The sequence below is a fragment of the Lethenteron reissneri genome, chromosome 67, assembly GCF_015708825.2.
Source record: "Lethenteron reissneri isolate LAM-NWPU_2019-01 chromosome 67, ASM1570882v1, whole genome shotgun sequence".
In the NCBI taxonomy this organism is placed as follows: Eukaryota; Metazoa; Chordata; class Hyperoartia; order Petromyzontiformes; family Petromyzontidae; genus Lethenteron; species Lethenteron reissneri.
Window position 1 is genome coordinate 2,421,027 of NC_083845.1, and position 27,131 is coordinate 2,448,157.

At 58.2% G+C, this 27,131-nt stretch overlaps 1 protein-coding gene across 1 annotated transcript in view; it reads left to right on the forward strand.

Moving 5' to 3' along the window:
- Positions 1 to 26,206, forward strand: part of LOC133360098 (uncharacterized) — a 39,551-nt gene extending 13,345 nt beyond the window's left edge. The window contains exons 3-22 of the mRNA XM_061578685.1: positions 446 to 504; positions 1,347 to 1,441; positions 2,288 to 2,356; positions 4,812 to 4,872; positions 5,485 to 5,575; positions 6,439 to 6,506; positions 6,672 to 6,753; positions 7,153 to 7,258; positions 7,865 to 8,096; positions 8,620 to 8,662; positions 9,521 to 9,742; positions 12,624 to 12,667; positions 13,773 to 14,042; positions 16,711 to 17,249; positions 17,860 to 18,142; positions 19,413 to 19,525; positions 20,433 to 20,552; positions 21,426 to 21,487; positions 22,211 to 22,377; positions 24,758 to 26,206. Of these exons, the coding sequence (XP_061434669.1) occupies positions 446 to 504; positions 1,347 to 1,441; positions 2,288 to 2,356; positions 4,812 to 4,872; positions 5,485 to 5,575; positions 6,439 to 6,506; positions 6,672 to 6,753; positions 7,153 to 7,258; positions 7,865 to 8,096; positions 8,620 to 8,662; positions 9,521 to 9,742; positions 12,624 to 12,667; positions 13,773 to 14,042; positions 16,711 to 17,249; positions 17,860 to 18,142; positions 19,413 to 19,525; positions 20,433 to 20,552; positions 21,426 to 21,487; positions 22,211 to 22,377; positions 24,758 to 24,976 (2,945 nt within the window). The 3' untranslated portion in view covers positions 24,977 to 26,206. The remainder of the gene's footprint in view (positions 1 to 445; positions 505 to 1,346; positions 1,442 to 2,287; positions 2,357 to 4,811; positions 4,873 to 5,484; positions 5,576 to 6,438; positions 6,507 to 6,671; positions 6,754 to 7,152; positions 7,259 to 7,864; positions 8,097 to 8,619; positions 8,663 to 9,520; positions 9,743 to 12,623; positions 12,668 to 13,772; positions 14,043 to 16,710; positions 17,250 to 17,859; positions 18,143 to 19,412; positions 19,526 to 20,432; positions 20,553 to 21,425; positions 21,488 to 22,210; positions 22,378 to 24,757) is intronic.
- Positions 26,207 to 27,131: the final 925 nt, after the last annotated feature.

A 27,131-nucleotide genomic window follows, 5' to 3' on the forward strand; every position in this document is an offset into this window, starting at 1 on the left:
ACAAAGTGACCCGGGAGAGTGGTGCAGCGGTTAGCGCGCGAGCGCTACAAATCTGGCCGCCTGGGTTTGATTCTGGCTTGCAGTTGAGTCGATGTTGACGTGGACTTCGGATGAATGCGTTGTACGTTTACGGCGGTGTCTGTGCGATGGGGAGCGGTGGCGCAGTGGTTAGCGCTACGCCGTGCTAGGAACCCGGCGGCCCGAGTTCGATTCCCGCTCACAGAACCGGTCATGGGCCTCCCCTAGGTCGACTCGGCCTTAAATGAGTACCTGGTGTGATGTGTGTAAACATCGCCACTGGGGAGACAAAGGCGGTCGGGCGTGGTGCTGGCCACCCACCCCCTCGTGTGCCGTTCTGGTCTTTCGTAGGTGCTCGCTAACAGCACTTGCCCCAACAGTCTGTCAAAGGCTATACGGGTGATCTTTGTCTTTGTGTGTGACTCAGTCATGGAAGCCAAGGGGCTGGTGGGAAAGGAGTTCCAGACCTGCAACTCATACGTCAAGGTACCATTATTATCATTATTATCGGCCCTTCGCAAATCAGTTGCTGGATGGGAGCAGGGGATGAACGGGAGATCAGAGGGACAGGACGGAAAAGGAATGGTGAAACTGGAGTGGGAGGAGGGAGAGGCTGCATCAGGAGGAGCAGGGGGAGGAGGAATAGGAGGGGGAGGGGGATGGATGAGGATGGCGGGGGCGGAGTTGGTTGGCGGGGGAGGAGGGGGAATAGGAAGAGGAGGAGGGGCAGGAGAGGGAGGAGGGGGAGGAGTTTGTTTTTCCAGCGGGTGGTGACGGTGGGAGGGGTTCAGGGTGGGGGCGGGGACACATGGAAGTCACGTGGTTTATGGGAGGCTCGATCCTTATGGAGATAGAGATGGGGTGAACAACGGTACTAACGCCTACGGGAACACGGGCAGGCGGTGGGAGACGATATTTAAACGATTGAAGCAAGCTGGGGCCATGAATCGTGACAACCCAACCGCCGGAGATGAAGGTCGGGGGTGGGGGGGGGGGGTGTGAATCCTACGCCCCCCTCGTGTTGAGCCGGTGCTCGCGATCAGACGGACGGACGGCACTGCACTTCCAGTGCCGCCGCGACGCCCTCCGCTCACGGAGTCAGCTCGAACGATGCGACGGGGATCTCTCAACCTCCGCCGTGGAGTGGCAGGCGGCGCGGTGGCGGTCGTGATGAATGCCAGCCGCGACGTTTACCAGGGCGGCCCGCTGGGGCTAAAACCGTGACGCTCGCTGCACTCCGGGCTGAGTCACCTCTCGCGACTCTGACGGTCACTACCCCTCGCCCCCCCCCCCTCCACCTCTTTCTCCCCCCCCACCCCCCATTTTAGTTGGCGCTGGTGCCAGACCTGGAGCGGAAGCAGCGTTGCAGAACGAGGATGGTGCCCGACTGCAAGGGCCCGGTCTTCCACGAGCACCTCGCCTTGTAAATCGCCGACCCCAAACACCACCGCCCCCTCTTCTCCGCGCGCTGTGGTCACATTCAAAGCGACGCTATTGGCTGCATCGATTAAACGAGGCTCTCACCTGGATCGATAATAGCAGGGAAGACAAAATCGAGCAAATGCACGGGCTTGGCCACATTGTTAGCCGCGGGCCTTTTGTCTGTGAAAAGTGTTGAATTCGTGACGGTAACGATAATGATAACAACTACAACAATAACGACGTTACTGTCGGAGCCTCCTCCCTCCGTGACGACGTCGCCTCGACGCGCGGTGACGTCGCGGGGACGTCATCACGGAGGGAGGGGAGATGCACACCCACCCTGTCACATCAATGCCTGCGCCTGAAAGGCTGAATCCACCAAGCGCCGGGATTTCTTCCTTCCCTCTCGGCATGTCACTCAGAGAGTGCCGCAAAAAACACTCAACGCATCTGTCAGTAACAATGCATAGCCTTCAATGGAAGTATATATAATAGCCGACGCTTCGGGCAATGGTCCTTCTTCATGGCACTATAAAAGAAGAAGAGCCATCGTCTGAGATATCACCCATTTTATATATGTATTTTTTGTTCCCCCATTAAAGTCAAAGTGTGTATTGACGTGGAACACGTTGAGCAGTATTGCTAACTGCGCTTGTGCACCCCTGCCAACGCAGCAGCATCACCACTAGGGGATTTGCTTAATGGCATCGAAACTTTACACTCAACATCTCTATCGTGCTGGGTGACCTTGACGGGAGCCGTCGTGACCCCGCGTGGCACACACGTGGCCTCGCGGAGAGGCAGGAGGGGGATGGAGATTAATGATGATTTATCTTCCCGCACGCAGCGTTCTGCAGGCAGAAGATGAAAACAAGAGGCTACTCATTGGCGTGTGGAGCTTCGATCGGCAAAGCCGGTGAGTCCCAGTCACAGCGAGCAAGGAGAGCATGTGGAGGGGGAGTGGAGTGAGATGAGAGGTGAGAGGCAGGAGAGTGCGTGGAGGGGAGGAGAGTGAGATGAGAGGGGAGAGGTAGGAGAGTGCGTGGAGGGGAGTAGAGTGAGATGAGAGGGGAGAGGCAGGAGAGTGCGTGGAGGGGAGTAGAGTGAGATGAGAGGGGAGAGGCAGGAGAGTGCGTGGAGGGGAGTAGAGTGAGATGAGAGGGGAGAGGTAGGAGAGTGCGTGGAGGGGAGTAGAGTGAGATGAGAGGGGAGAGGCAGGAGAGTGCGTGGAGGGGAGTAGAGTGAGATGAGAGGGGAGAGGTAGGAGAGTGTGTGGAGGGGAGTAGAGTGAGATGAGAGGGGAGAGGCAGGAGAGTGCGTGGAGGGGAGTAGAGTGAGATGAGAGGGGAGAGGTAGGAGAGTGTGTGGAGGGGAGTAGAGTGAGATGAGAGGGGAGAGGCAGGAGAGTGCGTGGAGGGGAGTAGAGTGAGATGAGAGGGGAGAGGCAGGAGAGTGCGTGGAGAGGGAGTAGAGTGAGATGAGGGGAGAGGCAGGAGAGTGTGTGGAGGGGAGTGAAGTGAGATGAGAGGGGAGAGGCAGGAGAGTGCGTGGAGGGGAGTAGAGTGAGATGAGAGGGGAGAGGCAGGAGAGTGCGTGGAGGGGGAGTGGAGTGAGATGAGAGGGGAGAGGCAGGAGAGTGTGTGGAGGGGAGTGGAGTGAGATGAGAGGGGAGAGGCAGGAGAGTGTGTGGAGGGGAGTGGAGTGAGATGAGAGGGGAGAGGCAGGAGAGTGTGTGGAGGGGAGTGGAGTGAGATGAGAGGGGAGAGGCAGGAGAGTGTGTGGAGGGGAGTAGAGTGAGATGAGAGGGGAGAGGCAGGAGAGTGCGTGGAGGGGAGTAGAGTGAGATGAGAGGGGAGAGGCAGGAGAGTGCGTGGAGGGGGAGTAGAGTGAGATAAGGGGAGAGGCAGGAGAGTGTGTGGAGGGGAGTGAAGTGAGATGAGCGGGGAGAGGCAGGAGAGTGCGTGGAGGGGAGTAGAGTGAGATGAGAGGGGAGAGGCAGGAGAGTGCGTGGAGGGGAGTAGAGTGAGATGAGAGGGGAGAGGCAGGAGAGTGCGTGGAGGGGGAGTAGAGTGAGATGAGGGGAGAGGCAGGAGAGTGTGTGGAGGGGAGTGAAGTGAGATGAGAGGGGAGAGGCAGGAGAGTGCGTGGAGGGGAGTAGAGTGAGATGAGAGGGGAGAGGCAGGAGAGTGCGTGGAGGGGAGTAGAGTGAGAAGACAGGGGAGAGGCAGGAGAGTGTGTGGAGGGGAGTAGAGTAACATGAGAGGGGAGAAGCAGGAGAGTGCGTGGAGGGGAGTAGAGTGAGATGAGAGGGGAGAGGCAGGAGAGTGCGTGGAGGGGAGTAGAGTGAGATGAGAGGGGAGAGGCAGGAGAGTGCGTGGAGGGGAGTAGAGTGAGATGAGAGGGGAGAGGCAGGAGAGTGCGTGGAGGGGAGTGGAGTGAGATGAGAGGGGAGAGGTAGGAGAGTGCGTGGAGGGGAGTAGAGTGAGATAACAGGGGAGAGGCAGGAGAGAGCGTGGAGGGTAGTAGAGTGAGATGAGAGGGGAGAGGTAGGAGAGTGCGTGGAGGGGAGTAGAGTGAGATGAGATGGGAGAGGTAAGAGAGTGTGTGGAGGGTAGTAGAGTGAGATGAGAGGGGAGAGGTAGGAGAGTGCGTGGAGGGGAGTAGAGTGAGATGAGAGGGGAGAGGCAGGAGAGTGCGTGGAGGGGAGTAGAGTGAGATGAGAGGGGAGAGGCAGGAGAGTGCGTGGAGGGGAGTAGAGTGAGATGAGAGGGGAGAGGCAGGAGAGTGCGTGGAGGGGAGTAGAGTGAGATTAGAGGGGAGAGACAGGAGAGGGCATGGAGGGGAGTAGAGTGAGATGAGAGGGTAGAGGCAGGAGAGTGTGTGGAGGGGAGTAGAGTGAGATGAGAGGGGAGAGGTAGGAGAGTGTGTGGAGGGGAGTGGAGTGAGATAAGAGGGGAGAGGCAGGAGAGGGCGTGGAGGGGAGTAGAGTGAGCTGAGAGGGGAAAGGCAGGATAGTGCGTGGAGGGGAGTAGAGTGAGAAAAGAGGGTATAGGCAGGAGAGAGCGTGGAGGGGAGTGGAGTGAGATGAGAGGGGAGAGGCAGGAGAGAGCGTGGAGTGAGATGAGAGGGGAGAGGCAGGAGAGTGCATGGAGGGGAGTGGAGTGAGATGAGAGGGGAGAGGTAGGAGAGTGCGTGGAGAGGAGTAGAGTGAGATGAGAGGGGAGAGGCAGGAGAGTGCATGGAGGCTGGAGAGTGGATGCAGGAGAGTGCGTGGAGGGGAGTGGAGTGAGATGAGAGGGGGAGGCAGGAGAGAGCATGGAGGGGAGTGGAGTGAATCCGGAGCGTTCAGCGGTGCCCGTTTGCTGTCGCAGGCACAGCGAGCTGCTGGGATGCATGAGCTTTGGCGTCCGTTCGCTGATGATGGCGGCCAAGGTACTCATGGGCACTGGGGGTGCATCGCACGTTTCGCTCGCCTTCATCGCGTGGGTCTGGCCACGTTGTAGCAGTTGGAGTCTTGAGGCACCCCCCTCTAAAACTCGCTTATTGGAGAGTGGCGAGGTCAAGCTGTTGCTAGAGGATTGGCTCAGCACCACCATCACCACCACCATCTCCGAAATTATCACCAGCATCACCTTTCGATGCATGCACCTACCCACCAACCCAAACACCATCACCTCCACCACGGACCACCACCACCATCACCACCCTATCCACACACCCACCGACCTTAACACCACCACCAACCACAAAAACAAACCTACCCAGACACCCACCCACCAGAACACCATCACCACCACCCACCCAGCATCACCTCGCCCCTCACACACCCGCCCAAACTTCATCACCACTGCTACTCAACCATCAATCCACCAGAATCACCCAACCACCACCACTACCACCACCCAAAAATCATCCCACCATCCACGCACTTCAACCACCACCCTCTCACCTCACGAGACATCACCCACCGACCAATATCCTCCACCCTCCACAATCACCACCGCTGTCCCCCACTGCTCCCCCCCCACTGCCGCCATGCCGTAGGACGTGAGTGGCTGGTACTACTTGCTGGCCGAAGAGCTGGGCCGCACCAAGCACCTCAAGGTTGCCACGCGGCGCTCCAGGAACCACAGAGGTGAGGATGTCGTTAAAAAAAAACATGGACGGCGGAGCTGGACGTGGACCCCGGTTGGCTTAGGGGTCAGAGACGTGGACCGGCACGGCGGAGAGGCCCGGTTTCACTCTGGGTTTTGGTCGCTGCCTGTGGTTAAACCGGGTTCTCTGGTGACAGTGAGTTTATGGTCTCAGGCCGGTCACTAAGGACTTGCACAGAGACCCATAGACTCACACATACCCATAGACGCACACAGAGACCCATACCCTCATACAGAGCCCCATAGACTCATACAGAGACCCATACCCTCATACAGAGCCCCATAGACTCACATAGAGACCCATAGACTCACACAGAGACCCATAGACTCACATAGAGACCCATAGACTTACACAGAGACCCATAGACTCACACAGAGACCCATAGATTCACACATACCCATAGACTCATATAGAGTCCCATAGACTCACATAGAGACCCATATACTCGCATAGAGACCCATAGACTCACATAAAGACCCATAGACTCACATAGAGACCCATTGACTCCCATATAAACCCATAAACTCACACAAAGACCCATAGACTCACACAGAATCTCATAGACTCAGATAGAGAACCATAGACTCACACAGAGACCCATAGACTCACCTAGAGACCCATATATTCAAATAGAGACCCATCGACTCACATAGAGACCCAAAGACTTACATAGGGACCTACTGACCGATGTTGCTATGGATGGAAAGCAGAGATCCCGGAGAAAACTGAATGTATTCTGCTTTGTTTGAGTTGATTTGTCATTCATTGTGCTGCCAATGCGGTTGCAGCAGCAGCGGCTGCGGCAGCCATCTGTTTGAATGAATCTGATGTTTACGATTCCAGACAGGCTCGGGCAAAGTTCATGGCCGGCATCAGCGAACGTCTCTTCCTGTGGCCAGCACACGGTGAAGGTGAGTGCGTGCAGGCGAGCGCACCGGCTATCGCCGCAAAGTTCTGACGCGCGTGAATTCACGGCATCTTTTATATGCGGCTACGTCCCCGCTGTCACGGTGCGCTGGGTAGGCGGCACGGAAATCTGCATACGATTCCTTCCCTGACTTGTTCTTTTGTCCAAGGTCATGGTTTCGCGCGGAGCTGAGGGTTTTGGATTCACGATCCACGGCAAGGATCCCGTGCGCGTTCAAAGCGTCGACTCAGGCAAGTGCGAGCCCTGTCTGCGAAGGCTCAACAGGGACACGCGCACACGGGCACACGCTCGGTGAGCTGGCATCCCCTCCCGCCCTTAGCCCCCACCTACTCTTAACTTGGCCGACGCCCACTCGCCCGCCAGCACCCGGGCCCCCATCGCGTTCGCCGACAGCACCGCGGCCTTAAGGGAATAGAGGCGACTTCTCGGGCGACGGCCCTGACACAGAGCGACGTAGAGAGAGGGGGGGCGGGAGCATCATCATCGCGTGATTGCTCGGTCGATGGAGGGGTCGGTGGGGGGGGCGGGATTGGGGGGGCTGTGGAGGGGTTACCCCATCGTTGTTGTCGTGTGTAAAGAGGCAGCGCGATCGAACGATGACGTCAGCGTTGGTGCTCCCCGCGGTGCAGGGAGCCCGGCCGAGAGTGCGGGCCTGCGGCCGCTGGACGCCATTTTGGAGCTGAACGGGCGGCCCGTGTCCACGTGGAGCTGCGAGGAGCTCGCCTTCTCCATCCAGTGAGCAGCGGAGAGAGCACGCACGTGCACACGCGAGCATACGCGCACACATACACACGCACACACGCACGCACTTGTGCCCAAGTGCCACGACGGTTTTTTGAGCCGGCAGCTCCACTCTTACACAGCCCCGCCCACTGCTCAGGGAACCCCGCCTACTGCTCAGTTAGCCCTGCCCACTGCTCAGGGAACCCCACCCACGACTCAGGTAACACCACCGCTGGAGAAAAGCCTCCCCAAGCATCCCCCCAATGTTGTATATCTACTTACCTCTCACGTAGTTAATTCACCTACACTGGAGTGCGTGCCTGCAAATATTGTACCTGCCTATCAATGCACACGCGTTTCTGTCTGTCGATATTTACCCGCTGCACTGATGTTCTATTAAGAAGGGCCGTTGGAGAAACGTCGACTGTTGTATCTTTTTCCTTTTACAGCCACGCACATGAACGGTGTTATTGATGGACGCGTTGGTTATTGTTGACTGTGCCTGTGCACCACCGCCAACGACGCAGCAGCAGCAGCGCCACAAACATAATTACTGGCATAAGGCACTACCACTAGAGTAAGAGGTACACCTATCCATGCAACGCGCCTCTCTTGCAGTTACTGCCCGCACAACGTGGTGTTGGGGGTGGAGCGGTGCCCTGGCTGGGGGCGGCCGGTCACCACGGACAACGCACTGCAGCCATCCTCCCAGCATGCACCTGGCTGCGACAGGACCTCCGGGGTTAGAGGTCGCCGGAGCCGAACGGCGGGAAAGGAGAACGAAGCTCCCGTGGGGAAAAGGGAGCCGGGCAAAGGCGTCATACCAAAGGAATACTTCCCGGCCTCAGGGGTAAATGCCGCTCATTGTAGTCACGGTTCTGAAGAATCAAACTTCTGGGCAGGTCGCGTACGTTAGGATCTGTGTCGTAACACCCTCAACCACCCCTTCGCCCGACACGGCCGATGAACTAACGCTGCCAATTTACCGCCGCTTCAGCGTCACACCAGCGGGGGTGGAGAGGGGGGGGGGCGTGGCTGGGGAAAAGCGATCCACGCCACTTTTGATGAAATATTTATTAATCGGGTTCGATAGCCGCTCGCGGGTAACGTCGGCGGCGAGCGGCGTCCGCACCGACTGGGTTCCCTCCCCCCGCACCGTGTCTGTCGTCAACACGTGGCGGCCAACGTGGGCGAAGTGGCGTTCAAATAACCACCACGGCTGATGCAGCCTTGGCGGGGGGGGGGGGGGTGTTTGGGAGTTCCTTAATCCAGCGGTGGATTGACAAGTGGCTGGATGCATCTTTTGGTCTGTCGCCGTCACTCTTGCTGCGTCGTGGCCTCTCCATGAATAATTTCCTTTTGTACTTCGACAGCTGACCAGGGCCGTGGCGTCCACCACACAGCTTCAACGCAGAGGTAATGTTCTCAGCGTGCCTTTGTCGTGACACGTGGCTCAGCCGGGAGAGTCTCAGGACTCTCTTCGAGGAGGGTCCTGCCACGGTTTCACAGCGGGAGAGCGAGGCTGCTGCTCAATTGCGCGCAATCACAATTGAGCACTTTGTTTATTTAACGACTGGAGGAAGACCGGAGCGCCCGGAGGAACCCCCATGCGGAATAGGGGGAGAGCGTAGAAATCCGGGTGAACTAAGATCCCCCCCGCGTAGCCACGACAAGTGGTGATAGCGAGCAGCACCTATGAAGGTCGGCACGGCACACGAGGGGGTGGGCGGCCGGCACCACGTCTGGTCATCTTTGTTGGCAGCATTTGAGGCTGAGGCAGCCTAGGGGAGGCCCAGGACCGGTAGGCACACGCACTCGCACTCTGCAGAAAGAGGGTAGAACACACAAACTCCACGCGGAAAGGTTTCCCAAGTCGAGAATCGAACTCGGACGCATATTTGCTGTGAGGCCCGATTGGTACCATTGCAATGGACGTAAATCCACCGCCCCTGTCGACCCGGTGGTCTAAACGGTTTCGCAGCAGTGAGTCACGTGGTGACGAGGTGACGACCAGGCACTCCCGCCTCTTGCAAGACATTTCGGCCACCGTGGAAGAGTAGACCAAGTGACGCCCGGCGAAGCGGCGCCATCCAGCGGCTCGCTCCGGATTCGGCACGCTTCGGGCTCCTCGCGACCCGCGTCTCGGCGCTCCGCAGATACATTTTCCGCGGGGTGGGCGTGAGCCGGCACTTGCAGGGGCTGCGCCTCCGTACCCAGCTGAGGGCCACGCCATGGGAACTGATCGCGAACCCCCCCTCCCCCCCCCCCGAACAGCCGGCGCTGCGGAGAGGTCGCGGGAGGGGGCGGCCTCGTGCCCACGCTCTCCATCCGCGTCATCGTCGGCGTCGTCGTCAACGGCGGCGTCCTCATCGTCGTCGTCGTGTTGCTGCTGCTCCAGATCGGGGTGCTGCGCCTCCAGCGACGCTCGTGGTGGGGGGCCGCCCCCCCACGGTGTGCGTCGCCCACCGCAGGCCGCACGTCCCGTCATGGAGATAGGTTGGTTGAGTTCTGGGGGGCGGCGGTGGGGGGGGGGGTGATTTGATAGTTTTTGTTGTTGTTGTTTATTTCTTAGTACCGGGCGAGGATCCGTGATGGTAGCAGTTTCGTTGACACCCATTGCCAACAACCAAATAGGCACTAAGCACTGAGGATCACGGTTCGAATCCAGAAGGCCACCCCGGTTATTACCGCGGGCCATCGTCATTGCGGTAAATATTTTGCCCAAAGTCCAAAAATGTCAAAAAAATTATGTTTTACTCAATTGAGATTCGACGCACATCGGCAGCATTATTCCCGACCGGCAGACTTGGGCCAACACTGTTGCTGCGAAAGAGACTCCGCTCATCCCAACTTGGAACCCCACCGGGGCACGATGCCGTGCCAAGTCCGTTGCGTAACCTCGCTCGGACACTTGGAGGATGGATCCCGGATGCGGCAACAGCAGCAGCAGTTCTGGCAGCAGATCAATCACCGGGGGTCCGCTGTCTTTAGTTTGTTGACCTTCCCCCCGCACCTCCGATTTAGCACGGTTGGCTTGCAATAAAGAAACGGGACAATACGAAATGAACTCGGCAATTATATATATAGATTTTTTTTTATCTTTTGATAAGCACAATCCTCGTGCGCACAGCCGGGACAAAGCGTGGCACGTCTCGGGCACGCCGCTAATGCACATTTCTCCCCGCGGCAAATGGAGCGCGAAGTTTCTCGATCGCTGCCACAGAGTGTAGCCTCCACAAGGCGGCTCCTTCTCACCCACGGTCAGCGCCGCTCCCCCTCGCTGCCTTGCTCAGTCAGTCGCTCGCTCGCTCGGTCGGTTGGTCACTCAGTCGCTCGCCTGTACGCTCGGATGCTCGCTCGCTCATTTGGTCGCTCGGTCGCTCCATCACTCAATCGATTGCTCGCTTGCACGTTCGGTCGCTCGCTCAGTCGATCGATTGCTCGCACGTTCGGTCGCTCGCTCACTCGGTCGCTCGCTCGCTCACTCATTTGGTTGCTCGGTCGCTCAGTCGCTCCGTCACTCGATCGATTGCTCACTCGGTTGCTCGCTCGCTCGCTCATTTGGTTGCTCGGTCGCTCAGTCGCTCCGTCACTCGATCGATTGCTCACTCGGTTGCTCGCTCGCTCGCTCATTTGGTTGCTCGGTCGCTCAGTCGCTCCGTCACTCGATCGATTGCTCACTCGGTTGCTCGCTCGCTCGCTCATTTGGTTGCTCGGTCGCTCAGTCGCTCCGTCACTCGATCGATTGCTCACTCGGTTGCTCGCTCGCTCGCTCATTTGGTTGCTCGGTCGCTCAGTCGCTCCGTCACTCGATCGATTGCTCACTCGGTTGCTCGCTCGCTCGCTCATTTGGTTGCTCGGTCGCTCAGTCGCTCCGTCACTCGATCGATTGCTCACTCGGTCGCTCGCTCGCTCGCTCATTTGGTTGCTCGGTCGCTCAGTCGCTCCGTCACTCGATCGATTGCTCACTCGGTTGCTCGCTCGCTCGCTCATTTGGTTGCTCGGTCGCTCAGTCGCTCCGTCACTCGATCGATTGCTCACTCGGTTGCTCGCTCGCGACAGCACACTTGGACCCACCACGTGGACGGATTCCGGCGATGTTCCGCTGCGAAAGTACCGGCCGATGGGAGTGGAACGGCACGGCGGCGTGTCGGGCGGGCCGCAAATACGGGCGATTCGTGGCATTTTGAGACATTTGTTAAAGTGCCTTGCAAGTGCGAATAATAATCATGATTGTTGTTGCTGTTGCTGTTGTAGTGTGTTGAGTTGAGTGGAATATGCGGACGGAAGGCAAGCTTTGTAAAACATCTACAGCTCGGGTCTCACGTTGAGTGACAATCCTTGCCGGCTGCCTCCGTGAGCAAAGAGCGTGGGGGGGTTTGTCCGTTGCTCTGTGCACGTGCGGAATAATTCGCGCGTTTTATTTTCGTTTAAAAAACCAAAAAACTTTATTAGTCGATCGTGATTTTTCACGGGTAAACATTTATTTGTATCTATTTTTATAATGCATATATATAAAAAAAACTTTCCAGGTGGCCCATTGTAACCGACGGGAGAGTGGTGTCGTGGCATGGGCTCCCCAAAGCCCGCAACCGCAACTCCGTGCCACACCGCCCCTGAGCGGCGCGGCGCGGCGAGCCGCCCCCGCCGAGAGGCAACAGAGACATCCGCCCACGCCGGCGGGGGTCTCTGTATTTTGGTGGCCGCTTGCACCGCCCTAGCCGCCTGCTCGTCTCTGCTCACGCGCTGCGGGTGTGCGTCGGGGTGTGTGTTGGGGTGTGCGTCGGGGTGTGCGTCGTCGTTTTGTTCCCGTGTGGCTGCTGCGTGCTCACGTGTGGTAGTAGTAGCAGCAGCAGCAGTATTAGCTGCGTGCTCACGTGTAGTAGTAGTAGCAGCAGCAGTAGTATTAGCTGCGTGCTCACGTGTGGTGGTAGCAGCAGCAGTAGTATTAGCTGCGTGCTCACGTGTGGTGGTAGTAGCAGCAGTAGTATTAGCTGCGTGCTCACGTGTAGTAGTAGCAGCAGCAGTAGTATTAGCTGCGTGCTCACGTGTGGTAGTAGTAGCAGCAGCAGTAGTATTAGCTGCGTGCTCACGTGTGGTGGTAGCAGCAGCAGTAGTATTAGCTGCGTGCTCACGTGCGGTAGTAGTAGCAGCAGTAGTATTAGCTGCGTGCTCACGTGCGGTAGTAGTAGCAGCAGCAGTATTAGCTGCGTGCTCACGTGTGGTAGTAGTAGCAGCAGCAGTAGTATTAGCTGCGTGCTCACGTGTGGTAGTAGTAGCAGCAGTAGTATTAGCTGCGTGCTCACGTGTGGTGGTAGCAGCAGCAGTAGTATTAGCTGCGTGCTCACGTCCGGTTGTTGTGTTCTTGTCTTCGTAGGGGTCAAGACGGATCGCCGCTATTCCGTCGGAGGTCACGAGCCCGTAAGTACTCGCTTACATTCCTGTTGCAGCAGCGGTAGTAGCAGTAGTAGTCAGAGAAGCAGCAGTATTAGTAACATCAGTCGTAGTAGTAGCAGTAGTAGTCCTAGAAGCAGCAGTATTAGTAACATCAGTAGTAGTCGTAGAAGCAGCAGTTAGTAACATCAGTAGTAGTAGAAGCAGTAGCAGTAGTAACAGCAGTAGTAGCAGCAGTAGTAGCAGTATTAGCAGCATTCGTAGTAGCAGTAGTAGTCGTAGAAGCAGCAGTATTAGTAACATCAGTCGTAGTAGTAGCAGTAGCAGTCCTAGAAGCAGCAGTATTAGTAACATCAGTAGTAATCGTAGAAGCAGCAGTTAGTAACATCAGTAGTAGTAGAAGCAGTAGCAGTAGTAGCAGCAGTCGTGGTAACAGCAGTAGTAGCAGCAGTAGTAGCAGTATTAGCAGCATTCGTAGTAGTAGCAGTAGTAGCAGCAGTAGTATCAGTAGTAGTGGTAGCAGTATTAGCAGCATTCGTAGTAGTAGCAGTATTATCCGCAGTAGTAGTGGTAGAAGTATTAGCAGCAGTAGTAATAGCAGCAGTAGTAGTGACAGCAGTAGTAGTAGTATCAGCAGCAGTAGTATTATCAGTAGTAGTGACCACAGTAGTAGCAGCAGTAGTAGCAGCAGCAGCAATAGTAGTGACAACAGTAGTAGTAGCAGTAATAGCAGCAATAGTAGCAGCAGCAGCAGTAGTAATAGCAGCAGTAGTGACAACAGTAGTAGTAGCAGCAGCAGTAGTAGCAGCAGCAACAGTAGTAGCAGCAGTAGTAGTAATAGCAATAGTAGTGACAACAGTAGTAGTAGTAGCAGCAGCAGCAGTAGTAGCAGTAGCAGCAGCAGCAGTAGTAATAGCAGTAGTAGTGACAACAGTAGTAGTAGCAGCAGCAACAGCAGTATTATCAGCAGCAGTAGTAGTGACATCAGTAGTAGTGACCGCAGTAGCAGCAGCAACAGCAGTAGTTAGTAGCAGCAGTAGTAGCAAGTGGAGAGTGACACGGAGATGACAGACCGCCTTGTGAGTGAGCGACGTGCCGGCCCGTGCCGCGTGGTGGTGATGTGGTCGTGCAGGAGAAGAAGGCGCCCGGCGTCTGCGGAGACTCCTTCCCAGACAAGCGGCGGTGCCGGCTCCGACTCGGGGCCCACATGGCCGAGTGGAAGAAGCCGTCGTCGTCGTCGTCGTCGTCGTCGTCGTCGTCCGACGATGATGTTGACGAGATTGACACGCAACCTCTCGGCCACCGCCAACACCATCAACGTCATCGGCATCATCAGCGTCATCGCCTCTCTGTGGACCACGGCCGAGGTTCTGCCGGTGCTGGAAAGGCCACAGATGCTAAGGTGAGGGGGGGGGGGTGCGGGGTTCCATTTAAAAAAAAAATTACACTGCGGGCCACACGTGAGAGGGGGAAACACTCGATCCCATGCACACGGAACACGGCTCCACCCCAACGCCCCACGGGAAGGGAGTTTCACAACGACATCTGTGTGTGCGGTGATCCGCTAACCCCTCGCTGTTGCTGCTGCCTCATCCGCAGCGCTGGGTCAATACAGGCAGCCACGTGCAGCAGCGGCAGCAACAGCGTAGCCACTGCCACCACCGCCATCACCACCACCGCCACCACCACCGCCATCACTACCACCATTACCACCACCGCCACCACCGCCATCACCGCCACTACCGCCACCACCACCGCCATCACCACCACCGCCATGACCACCGCCACCACCACCGCCACCACTGCCATCACCACCATCACCACCGCCATGACCACCACCACCGCCACTGCCGCCACCGCCACTACCGCCACCACCACCGCCACCACCACCGCCATGACCACCACCATCACCACCGCCACGACCACCGCCACCGCCACTACCGCCACCGCCACTACCGCCACCGCCACTACCGCCACCACCACCGCCATCACCACCACCGTCACCACCACCGCCATGACCACCACCACTGCCACCGCCACCACTGCCATCACCACCATCACCACTGCCATCACCACCATCATCACCGCCATGACCACCACCACCACCGCCACCACCGTCACCACCGCCATGACCACCACCACTGCCATCACCACCATCATCACCGCCATGACCACCACCACCACCGCCACCACCGCCACCACCGCCATGACCGCCGCCCGGCTTGACCAGGCGGCTTTGCCAGCTCGTGAGTGCAGTGGCCTCCCACGCAGAGAGGAGGGGGCCATGGGGGGGGCATGGGGGGGGGGCATGGGGGGGGGGCCGAGGGGGAGGGTGGGGGAGGGGAGGGTTGCGGCGCACGAGCGCGGTGACAAGGACCACTGCTTGCTGTGTGGGGGACGCGTGTGTGTGTGCCCAAGTGCGCGTGTGTGTGTGTGCCCGTGTGTGTGTGTGCCCGTGTGTGTGTATGTGCCCGAGTGCGCGTGTGTGTGTGCCCGTGTGTGTGTGTGCGCGCGTGTGTGCGTGTGTGTGCCCGTGTGTGTGCGTGTGTGTTTGCCCGTGTGTGTGTGTGCCCGTGTGCGTGTGTGCCCGCGTGTGTGTGTGTGCCCGTGTGTGTGTGTGGCCGTGTGCGTGTGTGCCCGTGTGTGTGTGTGTGTGCCCGTGTGTGCGTGTGCGCGTGTGTGTGTGTGCCCATGTGTGTGTGCCCGTGTGTGTGTGCTCGTGAGTGTGTGTGGGTGTGTGTGCCCGTGTGCGTGTGTTGTGCCCGTGTGTGTGCGTGTGTGTATGCCCGTGTGTGTGTGTGCCCGTGTGTGCGTGTACTCGTGTGGGGAGCGGTAGTGTAGCGGTTAGCGTGCTGCGCTATGAACCTGGCGACCCGGGTTCGATTCCCGCTCACGGCTAACACCAGTGACGATTATCTGAACCGGTCCTGGGCCTCCCCTAGGTCGACTCAGCCTTAAATGAGTACCTGGTGCGGTGTGTAAACATCGCCACTGGGGAGACAAAGGCGGTCGGGCGTGGTGCTGGCCACCCACCCCCTCGTGTACCGTTCCGGCCTTCATAGGTGCTCGCTAACAGCACTTGCCCCTACAGTCTGTTAAGGCTATACGGGGGATCTTTGTCTTGTTTTGTGTACTCGTGTGCGCGTGCGTGTGTGTGTGCCCGTGTGTGTGTGTGCGTGTGTGTGCCCGTGTGCGTGTGTGCGTGTCTGTACGTGAGTGCCCGTGTGTGTGTGTGCCCGTGTGCGTGTGGGGAGTGGTGGTGTAGCGCTTAGCGCGCTGCGCTATGAACCCGGCGACACGGGTTCGATTCCCGCTCACGGCCAACACCGGTGACGATTATCTGAACCGGTCCTGGGCCTCCCCTAGGTCGACTCAGCCTCAAATTAGTTACCTGGTGCGATGTGTAAAAATCGCCACTGGGGAGACAAAGGCGGTCAGTCGTGGTGCTGGCCACCCACCCCCTCGTGTTCATAGGTGCTCGCTAACAGCACTTGCCCCTACATTCTAAGGCTATATGGGGGATCTGTCTTTATCTTTGCGTGTGTGTAGATCTTCTCTGTGTCTACGCATGCCCCCCGGGACTGCTTGTTAAGTGCGTGCGTGTCGGCGTGTCGGCGTGTGTGTGTGTGCGTGCACGCGTGCGCCAATTTTGTTGCGCGTGTGCATGACCTCATGTGAACGCGAGAGCGGTGGCACAACGGTTAGCGCGCTACGCTGCGCAACCTAGCGACCAGAGTTTTGATTCCCGCTCACGGTCCTGGGCCTCCCCTAGGTCGACTCAGCCTCAAATGAATGCCTGGCGCGAAACGTAAACATCTCTGCTCGGGAGACAAAGGCGGTCGGGCGTGGTGTTGGCCACCCATCACTACCGTGCGCCGTGCCGGCCTTCATAGCTGCTGCTCACTAACAGCACTCGGTTCGGCAGTCCGTTCACGATGAGAGGGGAGAGGCATGCAGGGGCGAATCCATAGGCGGTGATGAATGTAACCTTTTTGAGATGATGATGTAGATGATGATGATGCATAACAAGCAGTTTGCTAAATTCATCTTTTCTAAATCTTATTCGACAGATCTCAGATCTATCGCTCCTTGCAGCTGAGCTGCAGGCAACAATTGTGGGTCCTACAAAAAAGGTGATGAGCTCTAGGATGGAGGTGGATCCCAGGGTGGAGGTGGGTGCCAGGGCGGAGGTCAGTCCCAAGATAGAAGTTGGTCCCAGGATGGAGGTGGGCTCCAGGACTGAGCTGGGCTCCATGACGGAGCTGGGCTCCATGACGGAGCTGGGCTCCATGACGGAGGTGGGCTCCAGGACGGAGGTGGGCTCCAGGACGGAGGTGGGCTCCAGGGCGGAGGTGGGCTCCAGGGCGGAGGTGGGCTCCAGGGCGGAGGTGGGCTCCAGGGCGGAGGTGGGCTCCAGGGCAGAGGTGGGCTCCAGGGCGGAGGTGGGCTCCAGGGCGGAGGTGGGCTCCAGGGCGGAGGTGGCACTGCAACACGGCCGTGTCTCCAGCGCCACGGCCGCTTGGGACGTCGGGCCCGGCTCGGAGCTCCGTCGTGAGGGCCACCGTAACGAGCACGCAGCCATCAAGGAGACGTGCATGCTGGGACACAGGTGAGGGTGTTCACTGCACGTGTCATGTTCAGTCGGGGTTCATGCACGGCGGAGGAGGAAAAGGAGGGGGCCTCTGGGTGGCTCGGAGGTCAGAGGCACACGGAGCTCGCACCACTGGGAGCCTGGGTTCGAATCCACGTTCCAGCTGCTGCCTTTGGTGCAGTGAGTTGATGGTCTGAGCCCGGTCACCAGTGACTCGCGCAGAGACTCATAGATGCACATAGAGATTCGTTGAATGGCATAGAGGCCCATAGACTCGCACAGAGACCAATGTGCTGTCTAGAGTCCCACCGAGTTTAGTAAATGTAGCCGCCACCACAGGCAGCAGATGAGAAAAAGAAAGAGCCGCAGGCTGTACCAATAGCGTGCGCGGGTGAGCGGTGTGCAGTCCGAATTGGTTCATCGGCCCAGCCACCGCCCGCAGCAAGCAGCACCGCCACGGTGGCGACTCGTTACGTTCCGGCGACCGTCGCCACCCAGCGTCGTCTGACCGGGTCTGGCGGCAGGCCGGTTTCGCCCCCGTTGGGACTGGCCAGCGGCGTCGCACGCTCGCAACCTCTCCGCCTTGTCCAGACCACCGCCCTAACCGGAACGTTGCGGGTCACTGCAGGGAGGCCCCGGCAGAGGCCGCGACAGTGACAGTGACGGCGGCGGCGACGACGTGGCGTCGCGCGCGCAGCGAGGACGACCTCCTGGCGGCCACGGCGGCCGGGCGCCGCGGGGGCGCCACCCGGGAGGCGTGGCCTCGCGCCAGAGTGGGCGCCACAGCTGGCGCCGCCTCTACGGACGCGGGGCGAGAGGCGGCCGGGGGGCGGCACTTCCTGTCCAGAGGGAGGGCGTCAATGGGAGGCGACGACCCGGCCGTCTACGCGCCCTTCCTCAACTTCCAAAAGGTGAGGGGGCGACGCCCGGGGTTCTACGTTTAGCGCGCCCGGCACCACCACGTCCGGTATGCCTCCACTCTACACACGAGTTGTGGTTATTAATAGTCGCGTGCAAAACCTGCTCCGGTCTACCGGCGGCCCCGGAAATATTCCGGTAGAAATTAGGCCCTGGACTTGCACGAGAGTCCCGTAGGCTCAGATAGAGAGCCGTATTCCTGTATATAGTGAGTCCACCAGACGAAGGTTGAGATGACACAACTCATCTTGATTTTCCGTGCGAGCTCACGCCGCGTGCGACCACTCCTCTCCAAATCCCACCAGGAGGCGCCTCCATCGCCCCGCCTCATCCGGTGACGTCACCACTCCCCTCCTGGGCGTTCCCTGTCTCTCTCATGCCCCCTCGCCTTCACTTTCCTTTCGTCCTCGAGGTCACCTTTAACAGAAACCTGGGATCCCCTGGGTATTTATACCCCCGGATCGCGACAGTATTAACGCTACATCTGCATAGAGACTCGTAGAAACAAATAGAGAGCCCATAGCTCTACGTAGGGACTCACGAATTCCTCGTTGTATGTGTGAAAGTTGAACTTCTTTCGCACCGCCAACCGTGCTAATCGGAGGGGTGGTGGAAGGATGACACTAAACTAAACACAAAAACAAGCAGTTCTAAACAAATGAGTTTTCAATCTAAAAATAATGTTGTCAGTTCTAAAGAATTACGGAAGCAAAGACTCACATATCGACCCTTAGACTCACATCTAGACCCGCACTCACATAGAGACCCATAGTATCGCATAGACTCACATTTAGACCCGCACTCACATAGAAACCCATAGACTCGCACAAAGCCCCATAGACTCACACAGAAACCCATTTACTCACACAGAGACCCATAGACTCAGATAACCATAGACTCACACAGATACCCATAGACTCACATTTAAACCCATAGACTCACATAGAAACCAATTTACTCACATATAAACCCATAGACTCACATATAAACCCATATACTCACATTCACACCCATATACTAATATAGAAACGCATAGACTTACACAGAAACCCATAGACTCATATAGAGACTCACACGAGACCCATAGACTCATGCAGAGACCCATATACTCACATAGCGAACCATAGACTCAGATAAAGAAGCATAGACTTACACAGAGACCCATAGACTCACCTAGAGACCCATAGACAAACAACATACATGGGCTGAGTTGAGATGATTCTGGATTGCCATGTGTCTGGGCCGGTGCGGTGCCACCATCAGGAGGCTCTGCTCCAGAACCGGGGCGCCAGTGCAGGGGACGGCGCTGTCAGCCAGGGGCTCGGCGCAGACCTCGCGTGTGAAGCCCCCAAGCACAAGCGGCGAGCCACGGACATGTGAGTGAGAGTCCCTGCCCAGGCCATCGTCGTCATCATCATCTGTGTATGTGTTGGCACTGTGCGGGAAGCGGTGGTGCAGCGGTTAGCGCTACGCTGCGCGACGCAATCCGGCGACTTGAGTTCGATTCCCGCTCACAGCCAACACCGGTGACGATTATCTGCACCGGGCGTGGGCGTACCCTAGGTCGACTCGGCCTTAAATGAGTACCTGGTGCAGTGCGTAAACATTGCCACTGGGGAGATAAAAGTGACCGGGTGTGGTGTTGGCCATCCACTTCCTCGTGTGCCATTTTCGGCCTACATAGGTGCTCGCTAACAGCACTTGGAAGGTGATACGGGGGATCTTTTTCCTTTGTTGGCACAGTAGGGAGTAGAGCTGGTGCATCCACCAGTGATCTTAGTCGGTCAACCCATGGCACCTGCTGGGTCTGTCCCGTGACCTCCTGTCAGCAGAGATCCTTCGACGCTTTGCGTGCCCTCAAAGTGCACCTGGCCTGTCACAGGCGCCGTGGTGACGTCACCACCACTTACTGGTGAATGGCGGGTGTTGTTGTTGTTGTGGGTGGTGATGATATTCGGGTGGGTGGGTGGTTGTGTGGGTAGGGTGGTGGTCGGTGGTGGTGGTGGTGGTGGTGATGGTGGATGTAGATACTCATATTATCACGTAGCTTTACATGAAGAGTCCAAGACTCGTGTATGGAGCCAAACACTCATAGACTTCATAACCTGAGTGATATCCACCGCTTATTCCACAATCAGCAAAAGCATAAAGGTCACATTTATTGAGTTATTATTATTGTTGTTTAATGTTTAATTCTCTCACACACACGCACACACACACACGCACACACACGCACACACATGCACACACACGCTCGCGTTTCTCACCCCTTCCCGCTTTCAGAGCCAGAGATGTGAAAACTCGGCTGGGCTTTTTGCGTCGGAAACACGACGGGCAGTTAGCAGCGACGCCGACAGCTGGCCACGGGGAGACGTTCCTCGGCAGGCTCACTCGGGCCTCCAGGCAAGACCCCCCCTCACCCCCTCTCCCCTCCTTTACCGTAACACCGTTTAAGCCTCGCCAGCTGGCCGGTGGCCACATCCCCAGCTCTGCTGTGCTTCTGTTACTCAGGCATCGCCTGCTCCTCTCCCCTTACCCGTTAGGCACCATCCGATTGCCTGTTCCCTCTTCGGCTCGGCGCCTTTCCTTTTTAGGCCCCGCCCCCATTTTCTCGAGGGCCGCCTCTTCCTGTGCAGGCCCCGCCCCTTCCTGTGCAGACCTCGCCCCTTCTCACTGCCACAGGGTTGGGCTGCCTTGGGTCGTGGTTGGGGTAGTGGTGGGTGGGGTCAGTGGGGGGTAGTGGTGGGTGAAGTCAGTGGGGGGTAGTGGTGGGAGGAATCAGGGGAGTGTAGTTGTGGGGGTAGTCGTGGTGGAGTCAGTGGGGGGTAGTCGTGGTGGAGTCAGTGGGGGGTAGTGGTGGGTGGAGTCAGCAGGGGATCGTGGTGGGTGGAGTCAGTGGGGGGGTAGTGGTGGGTGGGCTCAGTGGGGGGTAGTGGTGGGTGGAATCAGGGGAGGGTCGTTGTGGGGGTAGTCGTGGTGGAGTCAGTGGGGGGTAGTGGTGGGTGGAGTCAGTGGGGGGGTAGTGGTGGGTGGAGTCAGCGGGGGGGTAGTGGTGGGTGGAGTCAGCAGGGGGTCGTGGTGGGTGGAGTCAGTGGGGGGTAGTGGTGGGTGGAGTGAGTGGGGTAGTGGTGGGTGGAGTGAGTGGGGGGTCGTGGTGGGTGGAGTAAGTGGGGGGTAGTGGTGGGTGGAGTCAATGGGGGATAGTGGGTGGCCTCAGCAGTCGTGGTGGGCGGGCTCAGTAGACCAATACTGACCTTGTTCACGTTCGTCACGCAGGCCGAGTGCGGAGGAGGTGATGAGCTGGAGCGAGTCTTTCGACAACGTCCTCTCTCACAAGCGTAAGTCTCATCAACGGCACCCTTACTCTCCCGGTGGCCCGTCGATGGGTCATATAGCGGCGCACCACCGTTGTTAGTATCCTGCGCGACGTTCTCGTAGCGGCGAGGACTGTCGCGACGGGAGGCGCCGCTGCGTTCGCAGGGCGGTGAAGCGGCCCAGCTGTATCCTCCGCTCGTTGCAGAGGTTTGTGGTTCAAATCCGGCGGGCCGCCATGGTTAATGCTGCGGCGTGCCTAGAAAATTTTGGCGGTTCACCGGTATTGTGTGCGCCCCGGTGGCTAGGAGATGTTAACTACCTCGCCTGGTATACAGAAGGTCGCGGGTTCGATCCTGACCCTGACGCCTGCTGTGCTTCTGGAGTTTGCGATGTCTCTCTCCCCGTGGTCACATGGATTTTTCTCCGGGTCCTCCGGTTTTACACCCTCCAGATTTAGAATCAACGAGACGCGTTCAGAGTATTTGGCTGCTGTAAATTTCCGCGTGATGATGATGATGATGAGCCACTTCATTGAGCTATAATTTGCGATGGCCTGGTCACTTCTGACAGTTTTGTTTAGAACCAAGCGAGCTGCCGATGAGACCCCGCGCGTCGAAACCGCTCTAGGAGGTCGGCACCGCTGCGATCGCCGTGCCATCCGAAACGCGACGTCGCTCCCCCCCGCACCACCACGCCCCTCCCCCCACCCCCTTTGTGACGTTGCCTTCCGCGTGCGTGGCGAGCAGATGGCGTGCGGCTGTTCCACGCCTTCCTGCGCAGCGAGTTCTCGGAGGAGAACCTCGAGTTCTGGCTGGCGTGCCGCGAGCACCAGCGGCTGGGATCGGCGTCGCGCCGATCGGCGCACGCCCGCAAGATCTACGGCGAGTTCGTGGCCACGCAGGCCCCACGCGAGGTGGGTGGGGGGAGGGGGATGTGCGGTCGCTTGGGGCCTGGTCGAGAGATTCTGTGTGACGTTGCTTCAGGATCAGGATGTTCGTGCGCGTTTGTTGAACTTCTTACGCACCGTACGTAGCCAAACCGTGCTTTATCGGAGGTGCGGGGAGGGGGGGGGCAGCGAAAAGCATTTAAAAATAAATGAGTTTCCAATCTAGATGTACACATCTTTATTCACACTGGAGGAATCTGATGAGCTATGAAGCTTTTCTTATCGCAGATGTCAAGGAGGGGCCAGTCGGAAAGTTACAGCAACGAATGATACGAAAAAAACGATAGGAGTGCAAAGTATAGGACTGGTAAGCAAATCACCGCAATCACCAGGGTTAGCCAATCTTTTTAGCCGATCTAGGGGAGGCCCAGGACCGGTTCAGATAACCGTCACTGGTGTTGGCTGTGAGAGGGAATCGAGCTCAGGTTGCCACGTTGCATCACACCACAACCACCACCACAACCACCACCACCACAACCACCACCACAACCACGACAACCACCACCACCACCACCATAACCACCACCACAACCACCACAACCACCACCACAACCACGACAACCACCACCACCACAACCACTACTATAACTACCACGACAACCACCACTACAACCACCACGACAACCACCACTACAACCACCACCACAACCACCACCACAACCACCACGACAACCACCACGACAACCACCACCACTACCACCACCACTACCATCACGACAACCACCACCACAACCACCACGACAACCACCACCACAACCACCACCATAACCACCACTACAACCACCACCACAACCACCACTACAACCACCACCACAACCACCACCACAACCACCAATACAACCACCACGACAACCACCACCACAACCACCACCACAACCACCACCACAACCACCACTACAACCACCACCACAACCACCACGACAACCACCACCACAACTACCACTATAACCACCACGACAACCACCACCACAACCACCACCACAACCACCACCACTACAACCACCACCACAACCACCACAACCACCACCACAACCACGACAACTACCACCACCACCATAACCACCACCACAACCACCACCACAACCACGACAACCACCACCACAACCACGACAACCACCACCACCACAACCACTACTATAACTACCACGACAACCACCACTACAACCACCACGACAACCACCACTACAACCACCACCACAACCACCACCACAACCACCACGACAACCACCAACACAACCACCACGACAACCACAACCACCACGACAACCACCACTACAACCACCACGACAACCACCACCACAACCACCACGACAACCACCACCACAACCACCACGACAACCACCACAACAACCACCACCACAACCACCACGACAACCACCACAACAACCACCACCACAACCACCACCACTACCACCACCACTACCATCACGACAACCACCACCACAACCACCACGACAACCACCACCACAACCACCACCATAACCACCACGACAACCACCACTACAACCACCACCACAACCACCACCACAACCACCACCATAACCACCACGACAACCACCACCACAACCACCACTACAACCACCACGACAACCACCACCACAACCACCACCACAACCACCACTACAACCACCACCACAACCACCACTACAACCACCACCACAACCACCACGACAACCACCACCACAACAACCACCACCACAACCACCACAACAACCACCACCACAACCACCACCACAACCACCACCACAACCACCACTACAACCACCACCACAACCACCACTACAACCACCACCACAACCACCACCACAACCACCACCACAACCACCACCACAACCACCACTACAACCACCACCACAACCACCACGACAACCACCACCACAACCACCACCACAACCACCACTACAACCACCACCACAACCACCACCACAACCACCACGACAACCACCACCACAACCACCACTACAACCACCACCACAACCACCACGACAACCACCACCACAACAACCACCACCACAACCACCACCACAACCACCACCACAACCACTACCACAACCACCACTACAACCACCACTACAACCACCACTACAACCACCACTACAACCACCACCACAACCACCACCACAACCACCACGACAACCACCACGACAACCACCACTATAACCACCACTATAACCACCACTACAACCACCACCATAACCACCACTACAACCACCACCACAACCACCACCACAACCACCACCACAACCACCACCACAACCACCACCACAACCACCACCACAACCACCACCGTGATAACCAACACCGCCGCCGTGGTCATGTCTCCGCCCACTGCCCGTGCCGCCGCCAGGTGAACCTGGACGCGATGACGCGAGCAGCCGTGTCGGAGCGCCTGCGGGCAGCGCCGGCGTCGCCGGGCGCCTTCCGCTTGGCGCAGGCGCGGATCCGCGGCCTCATGGAGGGCGACTCGTACCCCCGCTTCCTGCGCTCCGCCGCCTACGCCCAGCTGAGCGCCACGGCCGCCCCCCGGCATCCTCCGCCGGCGCCGACGCCGCCGTCCCGCCGCTGACCGGCTCTCGGCGGCGCCCCGAGCGCGAATCGGTCGGGAGATTTCATTTTCCTCCAAGATTGGGGTTTATTTTATTTATTGCGTATTTCCGTGTTGAAGCACGAGGGCGACAATGTTCGTCGATGACATCGACAGGATAGCACGGCGGCACCGCCGGCGGCCGAGCGGCGCCGCGGTCGCCGCTCGTCGCGAGGGTTTGTGGTTGGTGTGTGTCGGGCCGCCCCCTGGGTCATGCTGCCACGCGCGGTAATGGTGACGTATCGCAGCGCGATAATAGTGATGCATCGCAGCGCGTTAACGTTGACGCATCGCAGTGCGCCGTCGGCTCCACGGTGGATGGCACCGTCCAGAAATGGGTGAGGCCATCGCGCGTGGGCAACGTCCCCGTGGTAAATTTGACGAATTTACACCGCACAGCGCTCACGTGGGGTGACAGAAGCAGCATCAGCAGCAGTGGCATCAGCTGCATCAGCAGCAGCAGCAGCGTGAGCGTCAGCATCAGCAGCAGCGTCGCTCACTCCCCGAGAACCCTCCGCAGGCCATGTCCGTCACACAGCAGCGGCGCCTTCCTGGTGCGATGATCGCCATACACCGTCGCGTCCACGCATTCCGGAGCGGACACCTCGGGGGTTCCGTCTCGGCTGCGACAGCGGCGATGAGCGGCCGTTACGGTCGCCCGGCAAATGATCATCCCAGCGGGATGCTTTGGGGACAGCTTCCGTCCAGCAGCGGATCGATCATCCCTGACGACGATGACGACAATGATGATGATGATGACAATCATGACGATAACGAAGACGACGATAATGATGGTGATGATGAAGACGATGACAATTACAAACGATGATGACGACGACGACGCCACGCGATCCTGCGATGTGACACCTGCTCGCCAGCCGAATTCCGTCGCTCCATCTCCGCACCGGGCGCCCCTCTTGCACACACTCCCCACCATCCCCTTGGCTGCCTGGCGGTGGGCGAGATCAGAGCTGCACGCGGTCTCATTTCCAACGAGAGTTTTAGCCGAAAGCTTTTAATATTTACGTTCTATATATATATGTGCATGGGGCTGTTCAGTCTTTTTAATTGGAGTTCATGTAAACGTGCTGACGGTGTATTAACTGTCCATCCCACTAATCGCCTGCAGTGTAATGACGCGTGCGCAATCCAAAGATGTATACAAATGCTCACGAGTGTATTCACGCACGCATTTATATTCGCAGCAATAATAACCACCCCTATCCAGGGAACAAAAAAAAACTCCCCCTACCGAGTCTTTTGAAACTTGTGTCTGGGGGGACCCCGGGGGGGGGGGGGGGGCGAGCGCCGCCACCGACGTGACGGCGTCGTCGTCACGGGGCGAAGCGTCCGCTCGGAGATCACGCAGAGCCCCCCCTCCCCCTCATCTCATCTCTTATCCCTTCCTCCTTCCCACTCCTCCTCCCCTCCTTCACACTCCCCCCTCCTCTCACATCCCCCTCCTCTCACCTCCTCCCCCTCCTCTCACCTTCCCCCTCTCCCCTCTTCCCCCCTCCCTCCTATCACCTCCCCCCTCCTGCGCCTCCTCCCCCCCCTCCTCCTCCTCTGCTTGCCACCTCCCCCTTTCTACCTCCTCCCTCCTCTCACCTTCCCTCTCTCCCCTCCTCCCTCATCCTCCGTTCGCCCCCTCCCTCCCCCTCCTTCTCCTCCCTTTCCTCCCACCCACCCCCCCCCTGTCCTCCCCCCTCCCCCCCTCTCTGGTCTCTGGGCCACGTGGCCCACTTCTTTCCGTGCGCGAGCGAACGCGAGTGTCGGGAGGGAACCCAAGTCGCGTGCAAGGGAGATCAACAACTCGCAGGTCCACACAGATGGGTTCACGAATCCACTTGCCCCCCCCCCCCTACGCTTGTCTCCTGGCCAACTTCGCACGCGCCCTGAGCAGGTTTGTGAGATTCACAAATCTCGACGTGATCCACCAACCCTTGCCCCCGCGGCAGGGTTGTGGGAAACCTCATCCTGAGCGGTGGTTGCATCTTTGCACAGACAAAGATCCCCCATGTAGCGTTCAACAGACTGCCGGGGCAAGTGCTGTTAGCGAGCACCTATTAAGGCCGGCACGGCGCACGAGGGGGTGGGTGTCCAGCACCACGCCCGGCCGCCTTTGTCTCCCCAGTGG